The sequence below is a fragment of the Rhinatrema bivittatum genome, chromosome 16 (genome assembly GCF_901001135.1).
Source record: "Rhinatrema bivittatum chromosome 16, aRhiBiv1.1, whole genome shotgun sequence".
In the NCBI taxonomy this organism is placed as follows: Eukaryota; Metazoa; Chordata; class Amphibia; order Gymnophiona; family Rhinatrematidae; genus Rhinatrema; species Rhinatrema bivittatum.
The window spans coordinates 18,586,406-18,606,318 of NC_042630.1; the positions used below are offsets into that span (position 1 = coordinate 18,586,406).

The window sequence follows — 19,913 nt, forward strand, 5'->3', positions numbered from 1 at the left end:
TGATCCTGAAATAATTACATAGTCGAGCTGAAAGATTATCCCAAAGAACCCCCAACAATGCATAGGGTGGGCGTCTGGACTGATCCATGGTACTACAGGAACGAAAATTAGCAGGTAAGGAATAATTTTCTTTTCCCTGTACGTACCAGGATCAGTCCAGACCGTGGAATGTACCAAAGCTTCCCTAAGTAGGGTGGGCCACTGATAGCCCAGCTCGAATGACCTGAGCCCACGATCGGTGGTTGAAGATTCAAGCGATAGTGACGCGCAAATGTGTGTAAAGACTTCCACGTAGCTGCTCTGCAAATCTGTTGGTGTTTGAGGTAGTTGGGGGTGGATCCTTGGGCCGGTGGCAGATGACCACGCCCCGGGGGGAAGATCCTGAGAGGGACCACTGGTCAGGCTCAGAGTATGGAGACAGACACATACTAGTTCTTTTATTAGACAGTATATGGAACCACCAGAGGTGGCAGTAGTGAACTGGAACGCCCGGCTGGGCTGTAGTCCCTCAGATACTGGAACAGCGATCCTGGATAACTGAGCTGTAGAGAAACTAAATATAGTGAGTAGGCAGGGTATGCAGAGTTCAGGAACAGAACCTTGATGGTAACTCTCACACAATAGTCTCTTAGAAGCAGCCCAGGAGCTGGAAAGAAGTAGACCCTCGAGGAGCAAGTACCTGGTTTCAGGGAACGCTCTGAGAGAGAGATGGTAACTCACTGGTGTTGTAGGCAGCGATGACTTCCTGGTAGAAGTGATATTCAGTAGCAAGTCTGGGTTCGTGGGCCCTCGAGGAGCGAATACCGGTTCCAGACTGCGACCTGAAAGGCAAAGAGAAACGAGGCCCCCGAGGAGCGGATACCCCTGGTAAGTCCGAGGAGGCAGAGTAGCTAGGAGCGTAAGGAAACCTTTCCCTTGTAATCCAACTCCATAGTCCTTGCTAACTTGATTAGTTAGCAATTTCAGAGACCTTAAATATCCGGTGGAGATGTCACCTCAGGGGGACGCCCCTGAGGTTCACGCCACTGCTGGTACTTGAGTCGGGGCCGCGCGTGCGCCCTTAGGCTGCTAGGAAACATGGCGGAGTGCAGCGTTTAGCCGGTCCGGGGACGCCGGAGAATGGCACAATGACGCCGCGGCAGCCAAACTTCCAACAAGCAAAGAGGGAGTTGCCAAAGAGGTAAGGTGGGCGTAATGGAGACGTCGGGCAGCGATGGTCGCAACAAAATCTCCTGCGGAGAGGCCGCTCGGCTTTCTGCCCAGGAGGCTGCTTGAGCTCGGAGAGAATGAGCCTTTATACCGTCTGGCGGTGGACGCCCAGCGCCAACGTACGCCGTAGAAATTGCTTCCTTTAGCCAGCGGGCAATGGTAGTTTTAGAAGCCTTGTTTCCCTTCTGGGGACCACTCCAGAGGACAAGAGGTGATCCGATAAACGGAAGCATTTGTAGCCTCCAGACATCGAACGAGGACGCACTTGACATCGAGGCATCTAAGCTCTCTGGAATCCTCGTCCTGGAAGGACGGCAGCTCCACCAACTGATTCAAATGAAAGAACGACACCACCTTTGGTAGAAAAGATGGTACGGTACACAAGGATACCCATGAATCCGTGAAGCGTAGATAAGGCTCTCTGCATGACAATGCTTGAAGCTCCAGAATTCTGCGAGCGGAACAGATAGACACCAGGAATACTGTCCTGAGAGTGAGGTCCTTGAGGGTAGCTCTCTTCAGAGGTTCAAACGGTGGACCGCCTTGAATTCGAAGGACCAAATTCAAGCTCCACGAAGGACCTAAATTGCATATCGGTGGCTTCACATGCTTTACTCCCTTTAAGGACTGGACTATGTCAGGGTGCCATGAAAGAGTAGTTCCATCCTGATGATGGAGGGCACCAAGGGCGGCCACCTGTACTCTGAGGGAATTGTAGGCTAATCCCATCTCCAGACCTTGCTGCAAGAAAGATAAGATCTGGGGTATTGTCGCATGACGTGGAGAAAGTTGTGTGGACTGGCACCAAGACTCAAAAACTTTCCAGACCCGGACATAGGACATGGAGGTGGAAGACTTCCTAGCCTTGAGAAGAGTGGAGATAATAGCCTCTGAGTACCCTCCTCTTCTCAGCCGGCGCCGCTGCTCAAAAGCCAGGCTGCTAGATAAGCGATCTCCCTGGTCAAAAAATACTGGGCCCTGTCGGAGAAGGATCGGCAGATGTCTCAGTCGAAGTGGGCCGTCCACCGCTAGGGTTGACCAAGTCTGCAAACCACGGCCGTCGAGGCCATTCCAGAGCTATTTTTCGGAGCACCTTTCCCACTAGGGGCCAAGGTGGAAAGACAATAGAGCGGGAGGACTAAGGCATCGACGCCCTCTCACCTTGTTCTTCTTCTGCGACTGAAGAAGCGCGGAGCCTTCGCGTTCCTTTGAGTGGCCATCAGATCGAGATGAGGAGTCCCCCATCGCGTGGAGTGACACTGCTTCCTGGGACAGCTCTCTCTCCCCGGGATCTAAGCGTTGGAAGACTTCCTAGCCTTGAGAAGAGTGGAGATAATAGCCTCTGAGTACCCTCCTCTTCTCAGCCGGCGCCACCGCTCAAAAGCCAGGCCGCTAGACAAGCGATCTCCCTGGTCAAAAAATACTGGGCCCTGTCTGAGAAGGATCGACAGATGGCTCAGTCGAAGCGGGCCGTCCACCGCTAGGGTTGACCAAGTCTGCAAACCACGGCCGTCGAGGCCATTCCGGAGCTACCAGGATCATGGGCCCCTGCTGACTATTTTTCGGAGCACCTTTCCCACTAGGGGCCAAGGTGGAAAGACAATAGAGCAGGAGGTCCCGTGGAAGGCGGGAGGACTAAGGCATCGACGCCCTCTGCGCTTTGTTCTTCTTCTGCGACTGAAGAAGCGCGGAGCCTTCGTGTTCCTTTGAGTGGTCATCAGATCGAGATGGGGAGTCCCCCATCGCGTGGAGTGACAATGCTTCCTGGGACAGCTCTCTCTCCCTGGGATCTAAGCGTTGGCGACGTAAGAATTCTGCTTGAACATTGTCTACGCCTGCAATGTGAGATGCCGCCAGATGGGACAAATGGAGTTCCGCCCACGGCATTAGCTTGTTTGTCTCCTGAGCGACATGAAGACTTCTTGTCCCTCCCTGATGGTTGATGTACGCCACTGTCGTTGCGTTGTCGGAGAGGATTTGGACTGCTCGGCCTTGGACTAGAGGCAGAAAGCGCTTCAGCGCCAGACAAACCGCTCTTGTCTCCAGACAGTTGATGGGCCACGCTAACTGAACTGGCGTCGACTGCCCCTGCGTAGATTGGCGTCCGCACACAGCCCCCCAGCCGGCGAGGCTGGCATATGACATAATGATCACCCACTGCGGAACCTCTAGGTCCACCACTCTTAGCAAGTGATCCAGGTTGAGCCACCAGGTCAGGCTGTCCTTGGCTAGAGATGATAGCGGCAGAAGAGTCTGAAATTCCCGAAACACCGACTTCCAACGGGAGAGTAATGCTCTTTGCAAGGGACATATGTGGGAAACGCCCAAGGCACTGCATCTATAGTGGAGGCCATGGAGCCCAGCACCTGGAGATAGTCCCAAGCAGTGGGAAGTCGGAGGTTCCGAAAGTACTGAACCTGAGAGAGGAGAGATTGGGCCCGATCCAAACAAAGAGAGACTGTGCCCACTTTGGTGTTAAAATGAGCTCCCAAAAAGTCGAATGACTGCGCCAGAGTGAGGCTGCTCTTGGCAAAATTGACAATACAGCCAAGCGACTGGAGGAGAAGTAATACTCTTTCCACTGAGTGCTGGCACAAATCTGTGGACTTCGCCCGGATGAGCCAGTCATCCATATAGGGATGGACCAGAATCCTTCCCTCCGTAGGGCCACCGCCACCATAACTTTGGTGAAGGTGCGAGGAGTGGTCGCCAGGCCAAATGGCAGGGCCTGGAACTGGAAATGCTGCCCTAAAATCTTGAATCGGAGGAAGTGTGATGCTCCTACAGGATGGGGATATGAAGATAAGCCTCCGTCAAGTCCAAGGATGTGAGGAACTCTCCCCAGTGTACTGCGGCAATCACTGAGCGCAGGGTTTCCATCCTGAAGTGTGGTATCTTGAGAGTCCTGTTGACCATCTTGGGGACTACGAAGTAGACGGAATAATGGCCGAACCCTTGTTCCGGCACCAGGAAAATGGCACCCAAATCCAGGAGCTGATCCAGTGTTTGTCGCACTGCGCGAGACTGCACGGAGAGAAGACAAACCTGTCTGAGAGGTCGAGAAAATTCTAAAGCGTAACCGTGCCGTAGAATATCCAAGACCCACCGGTCTGAGGTGATTTTGATCCACTCCTCATAGAAGAGGGAAAGATGTCCTCCTATCCTGGGAACCGAAGAGTGGACCGGCAACATTTCATTGGGTAGATGTAGCAGAAGCTCCATGCGTAGAGGAGTTCCAGGCCGGTCTCCGGCCTCGAAAGGAATGAGACCTGGACTGCAACCTCGAACAGGGAGTCCTGTGAGGCACCGGTCTAGTCTGACGACAACGCCGTTGGCCTCTGAACCGGATCTGCGTAGTGGACGATCTTCCGGCAATTTATGCACCTTATTCTCTCCAAGCGATTTAATGATCTGGTCCAACTCGTCTGGGGCGGATCCATCAATGTCCCCGTCTGCATCCCCAAGGAGAAGGTCCTGCGACCCAGGGTCTGGCAGATTAGGAGCTAAAGACCCCGAGGAATTAACAGCTGACTGTCCTATGCCCTAGAGGGATCCAACACCCCTGATGGCCTGGGGACCTTTGCTGGTATAAGTCCCTCCTCCTGCCATTCAGCCTCCGCTTCTAAAAAAAAAACAAAAAAAACTTGGTTCATTAAAATCACAAACCTAGAAGAAAAGGCCTGCTGTCTCTTTAAGGTCCCTCTCGGGGGAGGGGCCACATCGGGAAGAGAGGCAGGCTCTAGGTCAGTGGGTTGCACAGGGCTTAAATTAGGTGTAATAAAAATACAAAATCAGTAGTAAAATGAGAATTCCATTCCTCTGTCTGGCAAAGAAACAGGTGCAGCAGGCTGGCTCTCCACATGTGGATACAAAATGGCAATCGAGGCATCGGGAGGGAGGGGGGGGTGAGGAGTTGCTGTGGGAACGGCAAAGTCCTTCTGTGCCTGGCTGCTGCGAGCGGGAGAAAGAGAAAAATGCTCTCTGCTCCTTCCCCCGTAAGCTACCAGTCCTCGTACAGGGTACTGTTTAATAAAAAGTAAAAACCTTTCCTCTTTTTCCTTTCCCTTCCAGACAGCCTAAACTGCCAGAGGAATTTTACTTCTCTGACGACAAGAGACCAGAGACTTCTCAGGGATGTTAAAGTGACAGAGGGATTTTACTCCTCTGCCGAGAGACCTGAGGTATGAGGGATTTTACTTCTCTGCCGAGACCCCTGAGGTATGAAACTTCTCAGGGATGTTAGTGACAGAGGGATTTTACTTCTCTGACGAGAGACCTGAGGTATGAAGCTTCTCAGGGTCTCCATGGGGAAGGGACTGAACCACCCCTCTCCCTGCACCCAGCTCCCCACAGGAACAAGAAATTCAGCGCTGCGACCTGTCAGAAATGACCCGCTCTCCTGTTCAGTCAGAGGAATGGCGCGTCTCTGCAACTGTGTTCCAGGGGCGAGCAAAGGCGTCCCTGGGGAATGCTTGTCGACTGTCATGGAGGGAGCAGAATCTTTCCACGTTGTGGTTCAGTTTAGTCGCAAAGAGGTCTATGGTTGGGCGACCCCAGCATTGAAAGATTTTGCTCGCTACATGTGGATCCAGAGACCATTCGTGGGGATGGAAATGTTGACTGAGATTGTCCGCTAGGACATTTTGAATGCCCGCTAGATAAGTTGCTCGGAGATGCATGGAGTGCTCTAGAGCCCAAGCCAAAATCTGCACCGCTTCCTGGCAGAGCAGATAAGAGCCTGTGTCTCCCTGTTTGTTTATGTACCACATTGCTACTGTGTTGTCTGTTTGTATCAGCACAGTCTTGTTTGAGAGGCAGTCTTTGAAGGCATAAAGGGCATATCGCATCGCTCGAAGTTCTAAGAAGTTTATCTGGCACTTCATTTCGAGCGTAGTCCACGTCCCTTGTGTTTGAAGGTTGTTGACGTGAGCTCCCCATCCCAAGTTGGAGGCATCTGTGGTCAGGATGACTTGTGGGGTTGACTGTTGGAATGGGAGACCAGCTTTCAATGCTGTTTGATTTGGCCACCAGTGGAGCGATAGGTGTAACTGGTGGGTGATTTGAACTGCGAACGACACTGGTTGGAAAGCTTGTAGCCATTGAGATTTCAAAGTCCATTGAGTTTTTCTCATGGCTAACTTCACCATAGATGTAACATGTACTGTCGAGGCCATGTATCCTAGTAGCACCAGAAGTTGATGGGCAGATGCAAACTGGTATTGGGTTATAGAGTTCGCCAAACTAGATTGTTGGCACGGTTATTTGGAAGAAAAACTTTCGCCACTGTAGTGTCGAGGTCTGCTCCGATGAATGTGAGGAGTTGAGACGGGTCAATGTGGGATTTTTGATAATTGATGAGAAATCCCAGGGAGTGTAATAGTATTATTGTGCTTTTTAAGGCAGACAGAGCTCCCTGCCTGGATGGACTTCTGATTAGCCAATCGTCTAGGTATGGAAAAACATGAATGCTGTTTTTTCTTAGATGTGCAGCAACCACTGCTAGACATTTTGTGAATACTCGAGGAGCAGAAACAAGTCCGAATGGTAGGACTCGATATTGGTAATGATTTCTTCCCACTACGAATCATAGATACTTGCGATGTTGTATGGAAATTGGTATGTGTGCATAAGCGTCTTGAAGATCTAGAGAACAGAGCCAATCTCCCTGTTGAAGCAATGGAAGGATGGTTCCCAGGAATACCATCTGAAATTTTTCTTTGTGAAGAAATTTGTTGAGATTGCGGAGGTCTAAGATAGGGTGCAGGCTGCCTGTTTTCTTTGGAATTAGGAAATAGCAGGAATAGAACCCTTTTCCTTGTTGAGACCGGGGGAACTGGTTAGATAGCCCTGGCAGTCAGCAAAGTAGAGAGTTCTACTTGGAGTTGATGAGTGATGACCATGTTTGTCCAAAGTGGAATGGGTGGAGAATACGGGGGTATTGTTTTGAACTTGGCTGCTTAACTGGCCCCCTCCATCAGAGATGTTCACTTGACAATAACCAGAGAGAGCTTTTTCCATTGCCTGCCCTAAAATATGGAGCTCCCTCCCAAAAGATTTAAGAACCCAACCTAACCTCAAAACTTTCAAAAAAAAGACCTAAAAACATGGCTGTTTCACAAAATCTACATTGCCATTCAAACTTCACATCATCCTAACACCCAAAGGAACTAACAACCAAATCCACAAAATAACTTGTCTCCCAACAGCACCAAACAAACCCTCCTCACTCAAAAATGACTCGTCTGGACTATAAATGATTAATCTTTTGTTTTATATGCATCCTGTTATACCTTTTTTCACAATTGTTAAGAAATTTACAATTTGAATCTTGTAAACTGTTGTGATGGCTTCACCAAATGACGGTATATAAAACTCAACAAATAAATAAACTTTAGACAGTATCCCCGCTTTAGTATGGCTAATACCCACTGGTCCTTTGTAATAAGACTCCACTGGTGTTTGAAATGATGGAGTCTACCTCCTACTGGTAAATGGGGCATAGGGTTGATGGAAAGACCTCTGTTCTCTTGCTTGGCTTCAGAAACCTGCTGCTGGACCAGTTTGTGGTGGTGGTTGGGTTTTTTGCTGTTTTGGCTAGCGTGCACATCCCCTTTGTGGTGGACGGTATGAATGCACTGATGAAGCAGGTGGGTAATATCTTCTAGGTCTATAGAAGGGTCTCCTGGTGTCCCTTCTAGTTGATTTTCTTATGGAAGATGGCTGATCTGATGGTAGTTTGGAGAGTTGGCGGAGTGTCTCGTGGTGATCCTTTAACTGAAAGATGGTAGCCTGAATCTTTTCTCCGAAGAGATTCTCTCCAGTACAAGGGAAATCTGCCAATCTTTCCTGGACTTCTTGCCTGAGGTCAGAGGCCTTAAGCCAAGCCCACCTCCTTGCATTAATTGCTGATGCTGATAGGCGAGTAGGTGTTTCAAAAGCATCATAAGCTGCCCGTACCTCGTGTTTACCAGATTCCAGCCCCTCTGCAATGAGTGTGTTCAAAGCCAGTTGTTGATGAGTGAGATCATCGGCAATACCGTTTCCACAAGTTTCTTTGGTACTGTCATATAAAGCTGGTACGCCGCAATAAGAGATACCAGCATAGATCCTTGAACAACCTTTCTTCCTAAGGTATCTAAGAACTTCTGTTCTTTTCCTGGTGGGACAGAAGAGTGAGGCTTTTGTTTCCTGGCTTTTTTTCTGAGCCGATTCAATGACTACCGAGTGACGAGGCAGTTGGGGCTTTTGGAAACCTGGAGCATGTTGCACCAGGTATGTGGCATCTGTTCTCCGATTTATAGCTTGTACTGAACATGGATGTTCCCACATCCTTTGGAGTTCTAAAAGGACTTCATGGATTGGGATTGCCATTACCTCTTTTGGTGCATCCATGAATTGAAGGACTTCAAGGGCTTTGTGTCTTGTGTCCTCAGTCAATAATTCAAAAGGAATTGTCTGCCCTTTTCTTAATGAAATTTGTAAAGGACAAATCTTCAGGAGGGGATTTTCTCCTCTCTTCTGGTGGAGAAGGCTTAGACTGTAATTCTTCTGACTCAGTATCAGAATCCACATCCTTCCAGGGAATATACTGAGGATGATAAGGTGATTCAGGTTATAGATGATGCTTTGTCTTAAAAGCAGATTTTGATGGAATCTGCTTTGGCATCATAGGAGGTAATGAAGGCATCGATGGAGAATCGATGGGAACCGATGTCTGGTGTCACCCGATGGACCGGGACGCATTGGCATCAAGGGATCTTTTACTGTCATTGATGGTTTTTCCGGTATTAGATGACTGTGAAGGCCCGATAGGGACTCTGATTCCGTCCCAGGGCTATCATCTTCCTCCAATGAACCAGGGATCGGAAGCGAAGGAGTCACTGATGGATGCATCGGTGTCGATGGTTGCATCGGTGGTACTGGCGTCATCGTTGCCGGAGGAAATATACCGATCAAGGCATTGATTTTGTTGAGCAAAGGCTGAAAATATCGATGGATCTGATGCCAGGGTCGGTGTCAGTACCGATGGTACGGAAGGAGGCTGGAAGTTTCGAAAAGCCTCAACGATGGCCTGCTGGACCATGGTAGTCACCTCTTCCCTGGAAACTGGGACTGTGTCCACTGTCGCTGGGGAAGGTAAGACTGGCGCTACTGGCACTTTCACGACTGAGCGTGGTGGCACAGTCACTTAACACCAAGCCTGGTGGAGAGCGCCTCAGTTCCTCGGGTACAGTAGGGCGTGTTGGTTCCAGTACCCGGACTCATTTGGGCATCGGCTCGATGTCCTTCGGCTGTGACTTTCAATCCGATGGGTCAGTGGAATGATGTCTATGGCATCTTTTTTCCCCGATGTTCCTTCGATGCTGAGGAAGATGCTATGGAGGATGCCGATTGGAGTCTGTGACGGACGGTCACTGGTCCTTTTTTCTCCTCAATGTTTTGAGACGGAGGGAGGCGTTATTCTTGGAGACGATGACAATGGGGTTTTCTTAAACAACTCCTCCATCTTGTCCAAATGGGTACGCCTGCCCTTTGGTGTCATCTGGGCACAGGTTGTACAAGCCTGGACATCGTGGCCTGATCCCAGGCACAAAACACAAACATTGTGGGGGTCAGTAATAGACATAGTCCAGTTACAATCCAGACATTTTTTGAATCCGGAGGCCATGATAAAAAGTTAGGCCGAGTAATGGTCGATGACCAGCGGATATCGATAGTGAGGGTGACCGGAATCGACCGAAAAATGATTCAAAAAATGTATTCACTGAAACTGTCGAAGGGAGACCTGATGACAATTGTCTTGTGACTGAAAAAGTTTTCTTCCCTGAGGATAAATGAGGGAAAATTTCCCAGAGCTCCTAATCTGCTTTGCTTACAGCAAGGTGGAAAAAAAAAAGACTGAAGGGAGACCCCTGTGGCTGAGACTATCATGGCATGCTCAGTGTGCCAGCCAAAAGTTTCTAGAAACTTTTGACAGAAGTTTTCCATGTCAGGGCTCCATCTGATGATGTCACCCAGGACTATCATCCTGCTTGTCCTGGGATAAAACAAAAGTATCAAGTAACTAATTTCTCCATTTTCCATCCAGATTGTCTGGCCTGGTCTGACAGATAAGACAAACTTGGTTCTTACCTAATTTTCTTTTAGTCCTACCAGACCAGTCCAGAATCCCAGCCTGGGTTCTGATCACTGCTTTTCCATGGGCATATATATATATATATATATAGACAGAAGGAATGTCATGAGTTGTTCTCTGGCAGTTAGACCCTCTCAGTGGAGGGGGTTCAAGTTTAATTTTAGAGTTTCACTGATGTTCAAAATGCCCCTGCTCAAAAAGAGACTGCCACAGTGTCTTAAGTACCAAGACTACAGTAAAGCTTTTATTCTATCCCCATCTGCTGGTAGGGGAGGAAAAAAAAAGCTATCTGTCTGGCAGGTCTAAAGGAAAGATTAGCAGGTATGAAACAATTTTTCCTTTTTCTCCCCTCCTCTGAATCCTTTGCATATGGTTGACTCATTCATTGCATCTCTTCTTCTTGCTTATGCTAACTGTACTATTTTTCTTTTTCTCTCTTCTCTAGTCTGGGTTCCAGGCTGCAGCACAGCAGGCCCCACGTCACCCTTTCATCCAGCATGGACAGGGGCAGCGCTTCTACCCTAAGTAGTGGACAATCCAGGAGATGGAGAAGGCTGTGGAATGTATTTTAGGATCCAGCTTGCTGTCCTCTATGGGAATTTTTTTTTTTTTAAACTGCTCCTTCAAAATCAGCTTCAAGTGTTTGTTCCATTTTACAAACCCCTTCCCTTTTTGGTTAGTATGGATTTGCTAGCTGGACAGTTAAGGATTCAAGGTTGGTGAGAGCTAGGCAAAAAATGGGGACAGTATTTCTATATAATTTTGACCTGGGAGAAAGAGGGTTCTCTTATGTGACTTTACCTTTCATTCTTGTAGATAGAGCTCTGCTTCTGTCTCTCTCCATAATGAAATGCAAGCCTCTGGGTGAAACCAGACTCATAGGTGGACTTTTTCCTGGTTTCTGCCTATCGAAGAGGAACAGTTGTCTTCTGACAGCATTTAGATCGCCTAACTCTAAGGAAACAACCAGGACCCCACTCCTCCTTTGGATGTTAAGTCCTGGGCTTGTCCAACTGTTTGTAGCCACTGCAACAATCCTATTCTTGTAGCCATAACTGGCCTCATCCAGCATGAATGTAACAATGAAAATTATCTTGAAAGGGAAATTAATACATTCTTGAAAGATGTGCAGGATCATGGCTATGAAAACAACTGTATGTAAGCTTAATGACTAATGTGACCTTCTGTGCTTCTTTTCAATAAAGTTACACCAGTGATTTTGTTTGTAAAGATCACAATTATTCCATTTCATAGAAGGTCTCTATGTTCAATGTATGTTGCTATGCATTGCTGGCCAAAATGGGGCCAAATAAATCACTGCTAACCTCTACTAGCCAATGGTAGAAAGGTTTGATTATAGTTGCTGTTACGGTAGCTCAGATAGGAACTATTGCCCTTCCCCCTCCATTTCAACTGTAATTGTAGAGTCTTCCATGTTGATAGAGAATTCATCATTCCAATTCATGTGGTTTTGCTAATTAAGCTAAAGCATGATCAAAATTATAGAATAAGGCTGGCTTTGTTAAACAAATTGCTAATAAGTTAGACAAGCACAGTACCTGAATTTAAGAAAGCATGGGATAAACAAAGGAGTAGTAGGCTTGTAGAGCTGAGCTGTTTTATAGCTGGGCAAACTAAACAGGCTATAATGACCTTTGTTCTACCTACAGCACAAACCATGGTTATGGCAGATGCAAAAGTGGGAGATATAGCCAGTAGGCATAAGGCCTTGAGCCCTTCCTAGCTAAGCCATAAGGTCACTTTCTTCTTTTGCTAAGAGGACTTCCCTATACTACAGCAACTGGGAAAAAAAGGGAAATTGGTCCTTACCTGCTAACTTTCAATCCTGTAGTACCATCGATCAGTCCAAACACCTGGGTTTTGCCTCCCCTCTAACAGATGGATACAGACGTTTTAAAACAGACTCTATCCTATACCCCTGAGATGCCACCTGGAGTTTGTCAGTATTACACAGTACCCAAGCAGAAACTTCCATTACAACCAAGCTTCCCACCTCCCAAAGAGCAGAGGGGACGAAAACTGGTACCATGAATGAATACTTACCCATACTTTTACCCTGTGTGAAGGAGGGTGCACAGTATAAAAACATTCAATAAACTTGCAGAATATGAACATCAACCAGCTGAGCGGACTCTCCATTGCCCCATGGGTGGGACTCTGGACTGATCCTTGGTACTACAGGAACGAAAATTAGCAGGTAAGGACCAATTTTCCTTTCCCTGTATGGACCCAGATCAGTCCAGACTCCTGGGATGTACCAAAGCTTCCCTAACCAGGGTGGGTCAGAGTCCCACTTGGATCACACTAGCCCCAAAGGAACCGGGCTCTGGGGCCCAGACCTCTAAACTGTAGTGCCTAGCAAAACGTATGCAGAGATTTCCACATCGCTGCTCAACAAATCTCCTGCGGAGACACCGGCTGACACTCCGCCCATGAAGCCGCTTGTGAGAGTAGAATGAGCCCTGAGACCGGCCGGCCGGCCCTAAACCAGGTATGCCGAAGCAATAGCTTCCTTCAGCCATTGCGCAATAATGGCCCTTGAAGCTTTATGACCCCTCCTGGGACCAATCCACAGGACAACCAGATGGGCAGAAAGACGGAAACTATTCATGACCTCCAAGTAATGCACCAAACACCCATTTAACGTCCAACTTTCTTAAATCCCTAGACTCAGAAGTAGAAAGATCTAGGCCTGCAAAGGAAGGGAGCTCCACAGACTGATTCAAATGGAGAGGACACCATTTTCGGAAGAAAGGAGGGAACCGTTCGCAAGGAAACTCCTTCCTCAGAAATCCTTAAGAAGGGCTCCCTACAAGATAAGGCCTGTAACTCCGAAACACACCGTGCCGATACGATAGCCATGAGGAAAACTACCTTTAACGTCAGATCTTTCAGGGTCGCCCACTTCAACGGCTCGAAAGGTGCATTACAAAGGGCAGGGAGGATCAGGTTGAGCTTCCCCGAGGGACAGGGGTTCCAAATCGGAGGATGCAAATGCTTAATGCCACACAGAAAACGAGCCACATCTGGATGAGACGCAAGAGCTACACCCTGCACTTCCCCCCCCCCCAAAAAAAAACAACCAAGGGCAGCCACATGAACTCGCAGAGAATTAAAGGCCAGTCCTTTAGCTAGACCTGCTTGCAAAAAAGCCAGAACATCTGGAATGGTAGCCCTGGATGGCTCCACCACGTGGTCCAGAAACCAGGTCTCAAACACCCCAAACTCTGACATACACTATGGAGGTAGAAGTTTTATGGGACTGCAAAAGCGTGGTAATCACCTCCTCTGCGTAACCCTTCTTTCTTAATCTCCGCCTTTCAAAAGCCATGCCGCTAGACAAAAGTGATCTGCCTCTCTGCAATAAATAGGACCTTGTTGCAGCAGACTGAGACGGACAAAATCTCAGTGGGCTGTCTACCGCTAGATTCAAGAGGTCCGCAAACCACGGGCGCCTCAGCCACTCCGGCGCTACGAGTATCACCTTGCCAGAATGAGCCTCGATGCGGCATAGAACCTTGCCAACTAATGGCCATAGTGGAAAGACGTACAACAGAACATCCTTTGGCCAGGGGAGGACCAGAGCGACTACACCTTCCACCCCTGGCTCTTATCGACGACTGAAAAAAAATCGAGGAGCCTTGGCATTACGATACATCACCATCAGGTCCATCGCAGGCCTGGACCAGTGGTTGCACAGGAGACGAAAAGCCTCTGAGAGTTCCCACTCTCCCGGATCCAACTGGTGGCAGCTGAGGAAATCGGCCTGCATTATGAGAGGCTACTATCCTGTACAGGTGCTGTTCTGCCCAGATGATTAAAAGTTGAGCTTCTGCTGCCACTGGATGACTCTGGGTTCCACCCTGACAATTGATGTAAGCCACCGTCGTCGCATTGTCAGAGTACCCTCACTGATCTCCCCTCTACTAAGGGAAGGAGGGCCTGTAGTGCCAACCAAACCGCTCTGGTCTCCAACCGATTGATCGACCAAGAGGACTCCGATTTTGGCCATTGACCTTGCACTGCTGTTCCTCAGCAAACCGCTCCCCACCCAGAGAGGCTGGCATCAGTGGTTACCACTATCCAGTAGGGAATTTCCAAATCCACACCCCGACGTAAATTGTCTGGGCAAAGCCACCAAAGAAGACTGGAACGTGCCGAATCAGTCAGTGGTAGGAGAAGATGAAACTTCTCAAAGAGCGGATTCCACCACGAGAGCAAGGCTGACTGAAGAGGACGAATATACACAAAGGCCCAAGGCACCAGTTCGAGAGTGGAAGCCATCGAACCAAGGACTCTGGGATGAGGCATGGATCACAAGGACTCCACCTGAGTGAGAAGCTTGGACAATCTCTCCTTGGTAAGAAAAACCTTTCCCAAGATCTTGTCGAAAAGAGCACCCAGAAACTCCAAGGACTGGGAGGGAACCAGGTGACTTGTCGGGGTTGACTACCCAACCCAACGAGCTCCGCATCTGTAGCACCCTCTGAACCGCTGTCCTGCAAAGGTGTTATGACTTTGCTCGAATCAGCCAATTATCCAGGTAGGGGTGTACCAGAATCCCCTCCTTTCGCAGGGCAGCTGCCACAACCACCATCACCTTGGTGAAGACTCTGGGTGCTATCGCCAGACCGAACGGTAGTCCGCAAAATTAAAAATGATGTCAGAGGATCGCGAACCGAAGATATTTCTGATGATCTGGGTGGATAGGAATGTGCAAGTAAGCTTCTGTCAGGTTCAGAGATGCCAGGAATTCCCCTTTGTGTACGGACGCTATCACCGAGCAAAGAGTTTCCATCCGAAACCGTGGCACCTTTACATTTCGATTGACCCTCTTCAAGTAGAGGATGGGATGGAAGGTACCTTCCTTATTGGGCACCACGAAGTAGATGGAGTAACTCCCTCCGCCGAGTTCTCCTGTGGGTACTAGAACTATGGCACCTAGGTCCTATAAACGCCTAGAGTGTCTTGTACCACCTGGCGTTTTGTGGTACCCGCATGGGGAAACCATGTAGTGCTCGTGAATCGGCCGAGCAAAATCTAACGCGTAACTGTGTTCTATTATACTTAGGACACACTGATCTGAGGTCAGGAAAAAAGGGATAACCTTCCCCCTATCCTTGGAACAGAAGAGTGGACCAGCCTCGCTTCATTGCGCTGACTTGGGACCCCCATGAGCTGGTGGGGCTCCATCTCTGGCAGGCCGGCGCCCTCAAAAGGACTGGTTCCAAGCTGATTGGCGGTCGGGACCCTGTCGCAATGATGAACCGGCAGAGCGTGAAGAGCGGAACCGGCAATTTCCCCAAAATCTCGCCCACTGAGGAAAAGATTCCCTCGTTCTGAGTATATCCTTCGGCAATCTATGAACCTTATTCTGCCCCAAAGACTTTATCATGTCCTCCAATTGTTGCTTGAAGGGTAATGAACCTAGTTGAGCTTTAGATGAAACATTCGCAGCCCTGTCTAAGTCAGAGGAGCCTGCGGGCTGAGACAGCCGAGACCATAGTCCTGCCAGACGTCCGTAACAAATCATAAAGCGCGTCAGCACTATAAGCTACAGCAGCCTCCAGGCGCCCCGCTTGCACTGCCTCACTCTCAGAAAGGGATGCTGCTGCTTGCAAATCCTGCTACCAGCGGAGCCTGGCTTGTAGGGTGAAACTGCTGCACATAGCGGCTCAGACCCCGGGCACTGAAACTTCAAATATAGGAAAATTGGTTCTTACCTGCTAATTTTCGTTGCTGTAGTACCACAGATCAGTCCAGTGGGTTGCGCCTCCTGTCCAGCAGATGGAGACAGAGAAAAACTGAAAGGGTATCCTATAGCAGGACAGTGCCTCCCCTGTGTCCCTTCAGTATAAACGTTATCAAAGCAAACAGATGGTTAACCAGTAAAAGATCAAGCAAGTAAACAACTGTAAACTGTCAAATTGAAAACCAGGAAATTCAAACATGTAGGAAAACGCTCTTACATAGCTAGTAATGTAGCAGATACTTACGGTGCCTCATAGCTCATATAGTACGGAGCCATTTCCTAAAAAGCCTGTGAATAAAAGCTTCGAGCGGATATATGCAGAATAGTATTTATTTATTTGTAGCTTTTATATACAGACATTCATTTAGTAACATCACCTCGGTTTACAATTAACGTAACATCTAGCAATGGTGCTTTACACATGAACAATTGAGCTGGTTAGAAATAATAACAATACTAGTTACATCGAAGGAAGTTGAAGAAGATAAAGAAGTACAAACTAGATAAATCAGATAAAGAAGTTAAAAGATTAAAAAAATAAATAATAGATAATAAAAATAAATAGATAAAGTTAAAAGATAAAAAAAAAGTTAAAAGTAGTCAGGGCGGGAGTCTGGACTGATCCGTGGTATTAAGGGAAACAAAAATTAGCAGATAAGAACCAATTTTCCTTTCCCTGTACATACTCGATCAGTCCAGACAGTGGGATGTACCAAAGCTTCACTAAGTAGGGTGGGACCTAGACAGTCCTGCTCGAAGTACCTGCCTTCCGAAGGAGCCAAACACTGGCACCTGTACATCAAGGCGATAATGACGAGCAAAAGTATGCAAAGACTTCCAAGTAGCCGCCCTGCAGATTTCTTGCGGAGAGACAGACTGACTCTCTGCCCAAGAAGTAGCCTGTGAGCACAAGGAATGGGCCTTTAAGCCCTCCGGAACCATCCAACCCCAACAGATATACGCCGACGAGATCGCCTCCTTTAGCCATCGAGCAATCGTAGCCTTAGAAGCTTTGTTTCCATTATTGGGACTGCTCCATAAGACAAAGAATTGATCAGAGACTCTAAATTCATTTGTAACCTGTAAGTATTGCAGTAGTACTCTTTACATCAAGGCGCCCTAGGTCACTGCCAGGCAAACTCGCAAGGTCTTCTGGAGAAAAAGCAGGAAGCTCCACTGACTGATTGATGTGAAAAGAGGACACGACCTTTGGTAAAAAGGAGGGTACCATTTTGAGGGAGACACCTGAATCAGAAAAGCAAAGAAAAGGCTCCCTCCAAGACAAGGCTTGGAGCTTGGACACTCTCCTGGCCGAGCAAATAGAGACTAGAAAGACTGTCTTAAGAGTTAGGTCCTTAAGCTTAGCCCGCCGGAGGGGCTGGAAGGGCGCCTCGCAAAGAACCCGAAGCACCAAATTAAGGCTCCAAGGAGGACAAGTAGTCCGGACAGGCGGATTCAAATGCTTGGCCCCTTTGAGGAAATGGACATCCGGATGGGCCGCCACCGCGTAACCATTAATACTACCTAAGAGGGAACAGAGAGCCGAAACCTGCACCCGCAAGGAATTGAAAGTCAAGCCGGCATTCAAACACTGCACGGAGCGGCAGTAGCCACAGAGGCATTCAAACTGCACGGAGCGGCAGTAGCCACAGAGGCATTCACGGAGCGGGATGCCAGTGGCCAGTAGTTGGTGTTCCACCTTTACGGAGCGGAAGGATGGAGGGCTGCTATTTCCAAAATAAATAAATAAATAAAACAAAACAAAAAAATAAAAACAGGGGTGGGTAAGAGTATGGGGCAAGGGGGTGGCCTGCTTGTTACAGCGGTTGCTACCCCCAATTGAGCTGGATGTCACTTGGATGCAGATACAGAGCTGCTCTCTAAATTGGGTGGAGGGGAATTAGGGCTGGAGGGTACTGGAAGCCAATAGTAACAGGTGGGAGAGAGAAAAAGGGAAAAAAAATGGATAAAGTGCGTAGCTTGCTGGGCAGACTTGATGGGCCGTTTGGTCTTCTTCTGCCGTCATTTCTATGTTTCTATAAGCCTTTGGAGAGACCACTCTGTAGGAAGGAGAGAACCTGGGATACCGGGGCCCTATGCGCCGAGACTCCGGACACGAAACACACATTCTCAAACACTCTCCATACCTGAACGTAAGCGAGAGAGGTAGAAGTCTTACGGGCAAGCAACAGAGTGGATATAACCTCCTCCTTATACCTCAAAAGCCAGGCTGCTAGACAAAAGCGATCCACCTGATCGAAAAATACTGGACCTTGACGGAGCAGATTTGGGAGATGACAGAGGCGAAGAGGACCGGCCGTCGCGTGGTTCACCAGATCCGTGTACCACTCTGGCGCTACTAGAATGATGGGCCCCCTGTGGAGTTCTATCCTTCGGAGTACCTTTCCTACCAGAGGCCAAGGGGGGAAACACGTAGAGAAGGATGTCGTGAGGCCAAGGGAGAACCAGGGCATCCACTCCTTCCGAGCAGTGCTCCCTTCTGCGGCTGAAGAATCTGGGAGCCTTTGCGTTGCTCAGAATTGCCATCAGGTCTAAGTGGGGGGGCCCCCCACTTGCGCACAATCGGATCCATCGCCCCGTACGATTCCCATTCTCTGGTGTCTATATGTTGATGACTGAGGAAGTCTGCTTGAACATTCTCCTGCGCCGCAATGTGAGAGGCTGCCAGCCAATCCAGGTGACACTCCACCCAAGAGAGCAGTTTGCTGGCTTTCAGGGCCACCGGACGACTTCTGGTGCCCCCCTGACGATTGATATAGGCTACCGTGGTGGCATTGTTGGAGAGAACTCGCACCGCCTTGCGACAGATCAAGGGCAGGAAACATTTGAGTGCAGATGGACCGCCCAGGTCTCCAGGCAATTGATGTGCCACTGGGGACCAACGTCCCTGGGTAGACTGGGTCTGACACACCGCTCCCCAGCCGGTAAGGCTGGCATCAGTCGTTACAATCATCCACTGAGGTGTGTGCAGGGGCACCCCTTTCAATAGGTGAGCGCGAGCCACCACTGCATGCTGGCGATGGTCACATCGGAGAGCGGCAGGAGTGTTTGAAATTCCTCCGAGACTGGCTTCCAGCGGGACAGCAAATCTTTCTGTAAAGGATGCATATGCGCAAAAGCCCAAGGAACCAAATCTATAGTTGAAGCCATAGAACCCAGAAGCTGGAGATAGTCCCAGGCCGTGAGAACAGATAGAGGTAACAGATGTTGAACTTGATCCATAAGCTTGAGTGCAAGAGCCTCGGGTAACAACGCTTTGCCCGCACGGGTGTTGAAGCACGCTCCTAAGAATTTGAGTACTTGAGAGGGCTTGAGGTTGCTCTTGGAAAAATTGATTATCGAACCGAGGGAGATGAGGACAGACAAGACCCGGTTGACTGCTGCCACGCCTAGGTCCTCAGACTTTGCCCGAATGAGCCAGGCATCCAGGTACGGATGGATTAGGATTCCCTCCCGCAGGAGGAAGGCTGCCACTACCACCATGACCTTGGTAAACGTGCGTGGAGCGGTGGCAAGGCTAAACGGGAACACCTGAAACTGATAGTGATGTCCTAGAATGCTGAAATGAAGAAACGTTTGATGTTCCTGGTGAATTTGTATGTGAAGGTAGGCCTCCGTCAAATGAAGGGAGGCGAGAAATTCGCCTATACGAACTGACACTGACTGCCCTCAAGGTCTCCATGCAAAAGTGGGAAACCTTGAGTGCCTTGTTGACTCTCTTGAGATCCAGGATTGGACAAAAGGAGCAGTCCTTTTTGGGGATGATGAAGTAGA

General features: G+C 48.8%; 1 protein-coding gene across 4 annotated transcripts in view; it reads left to right on the forward strand.

Annotated features, from left to right (window-relative positions):
- GPS2 (G protein pathway suppressor 2) overlaps window positions 1-11,562 on the forward strand; it is a 32,992-nt gene extending 21,430 nt beyond the window's left edge. For all 4 annotated transcript variants that reach the window (XM_029580393.1, XM_029580392.1, XM_029580394.1 and 1 more), the window contains one exon: window positions 10,791-11,562. In XM_029580393.1, coding sequence (XP_029436253.1) covers window positions 10,791-10,874 — 84 coding nt within the window. In that variant the 3' untranslated portion in view covers window positions 10,875-11,562. The remainder of the gene's footprint in view (window positions 1-10,790) is intronic.
- Window positions 11,563-19,913: the final 8,351 nt, after the last annotated feature.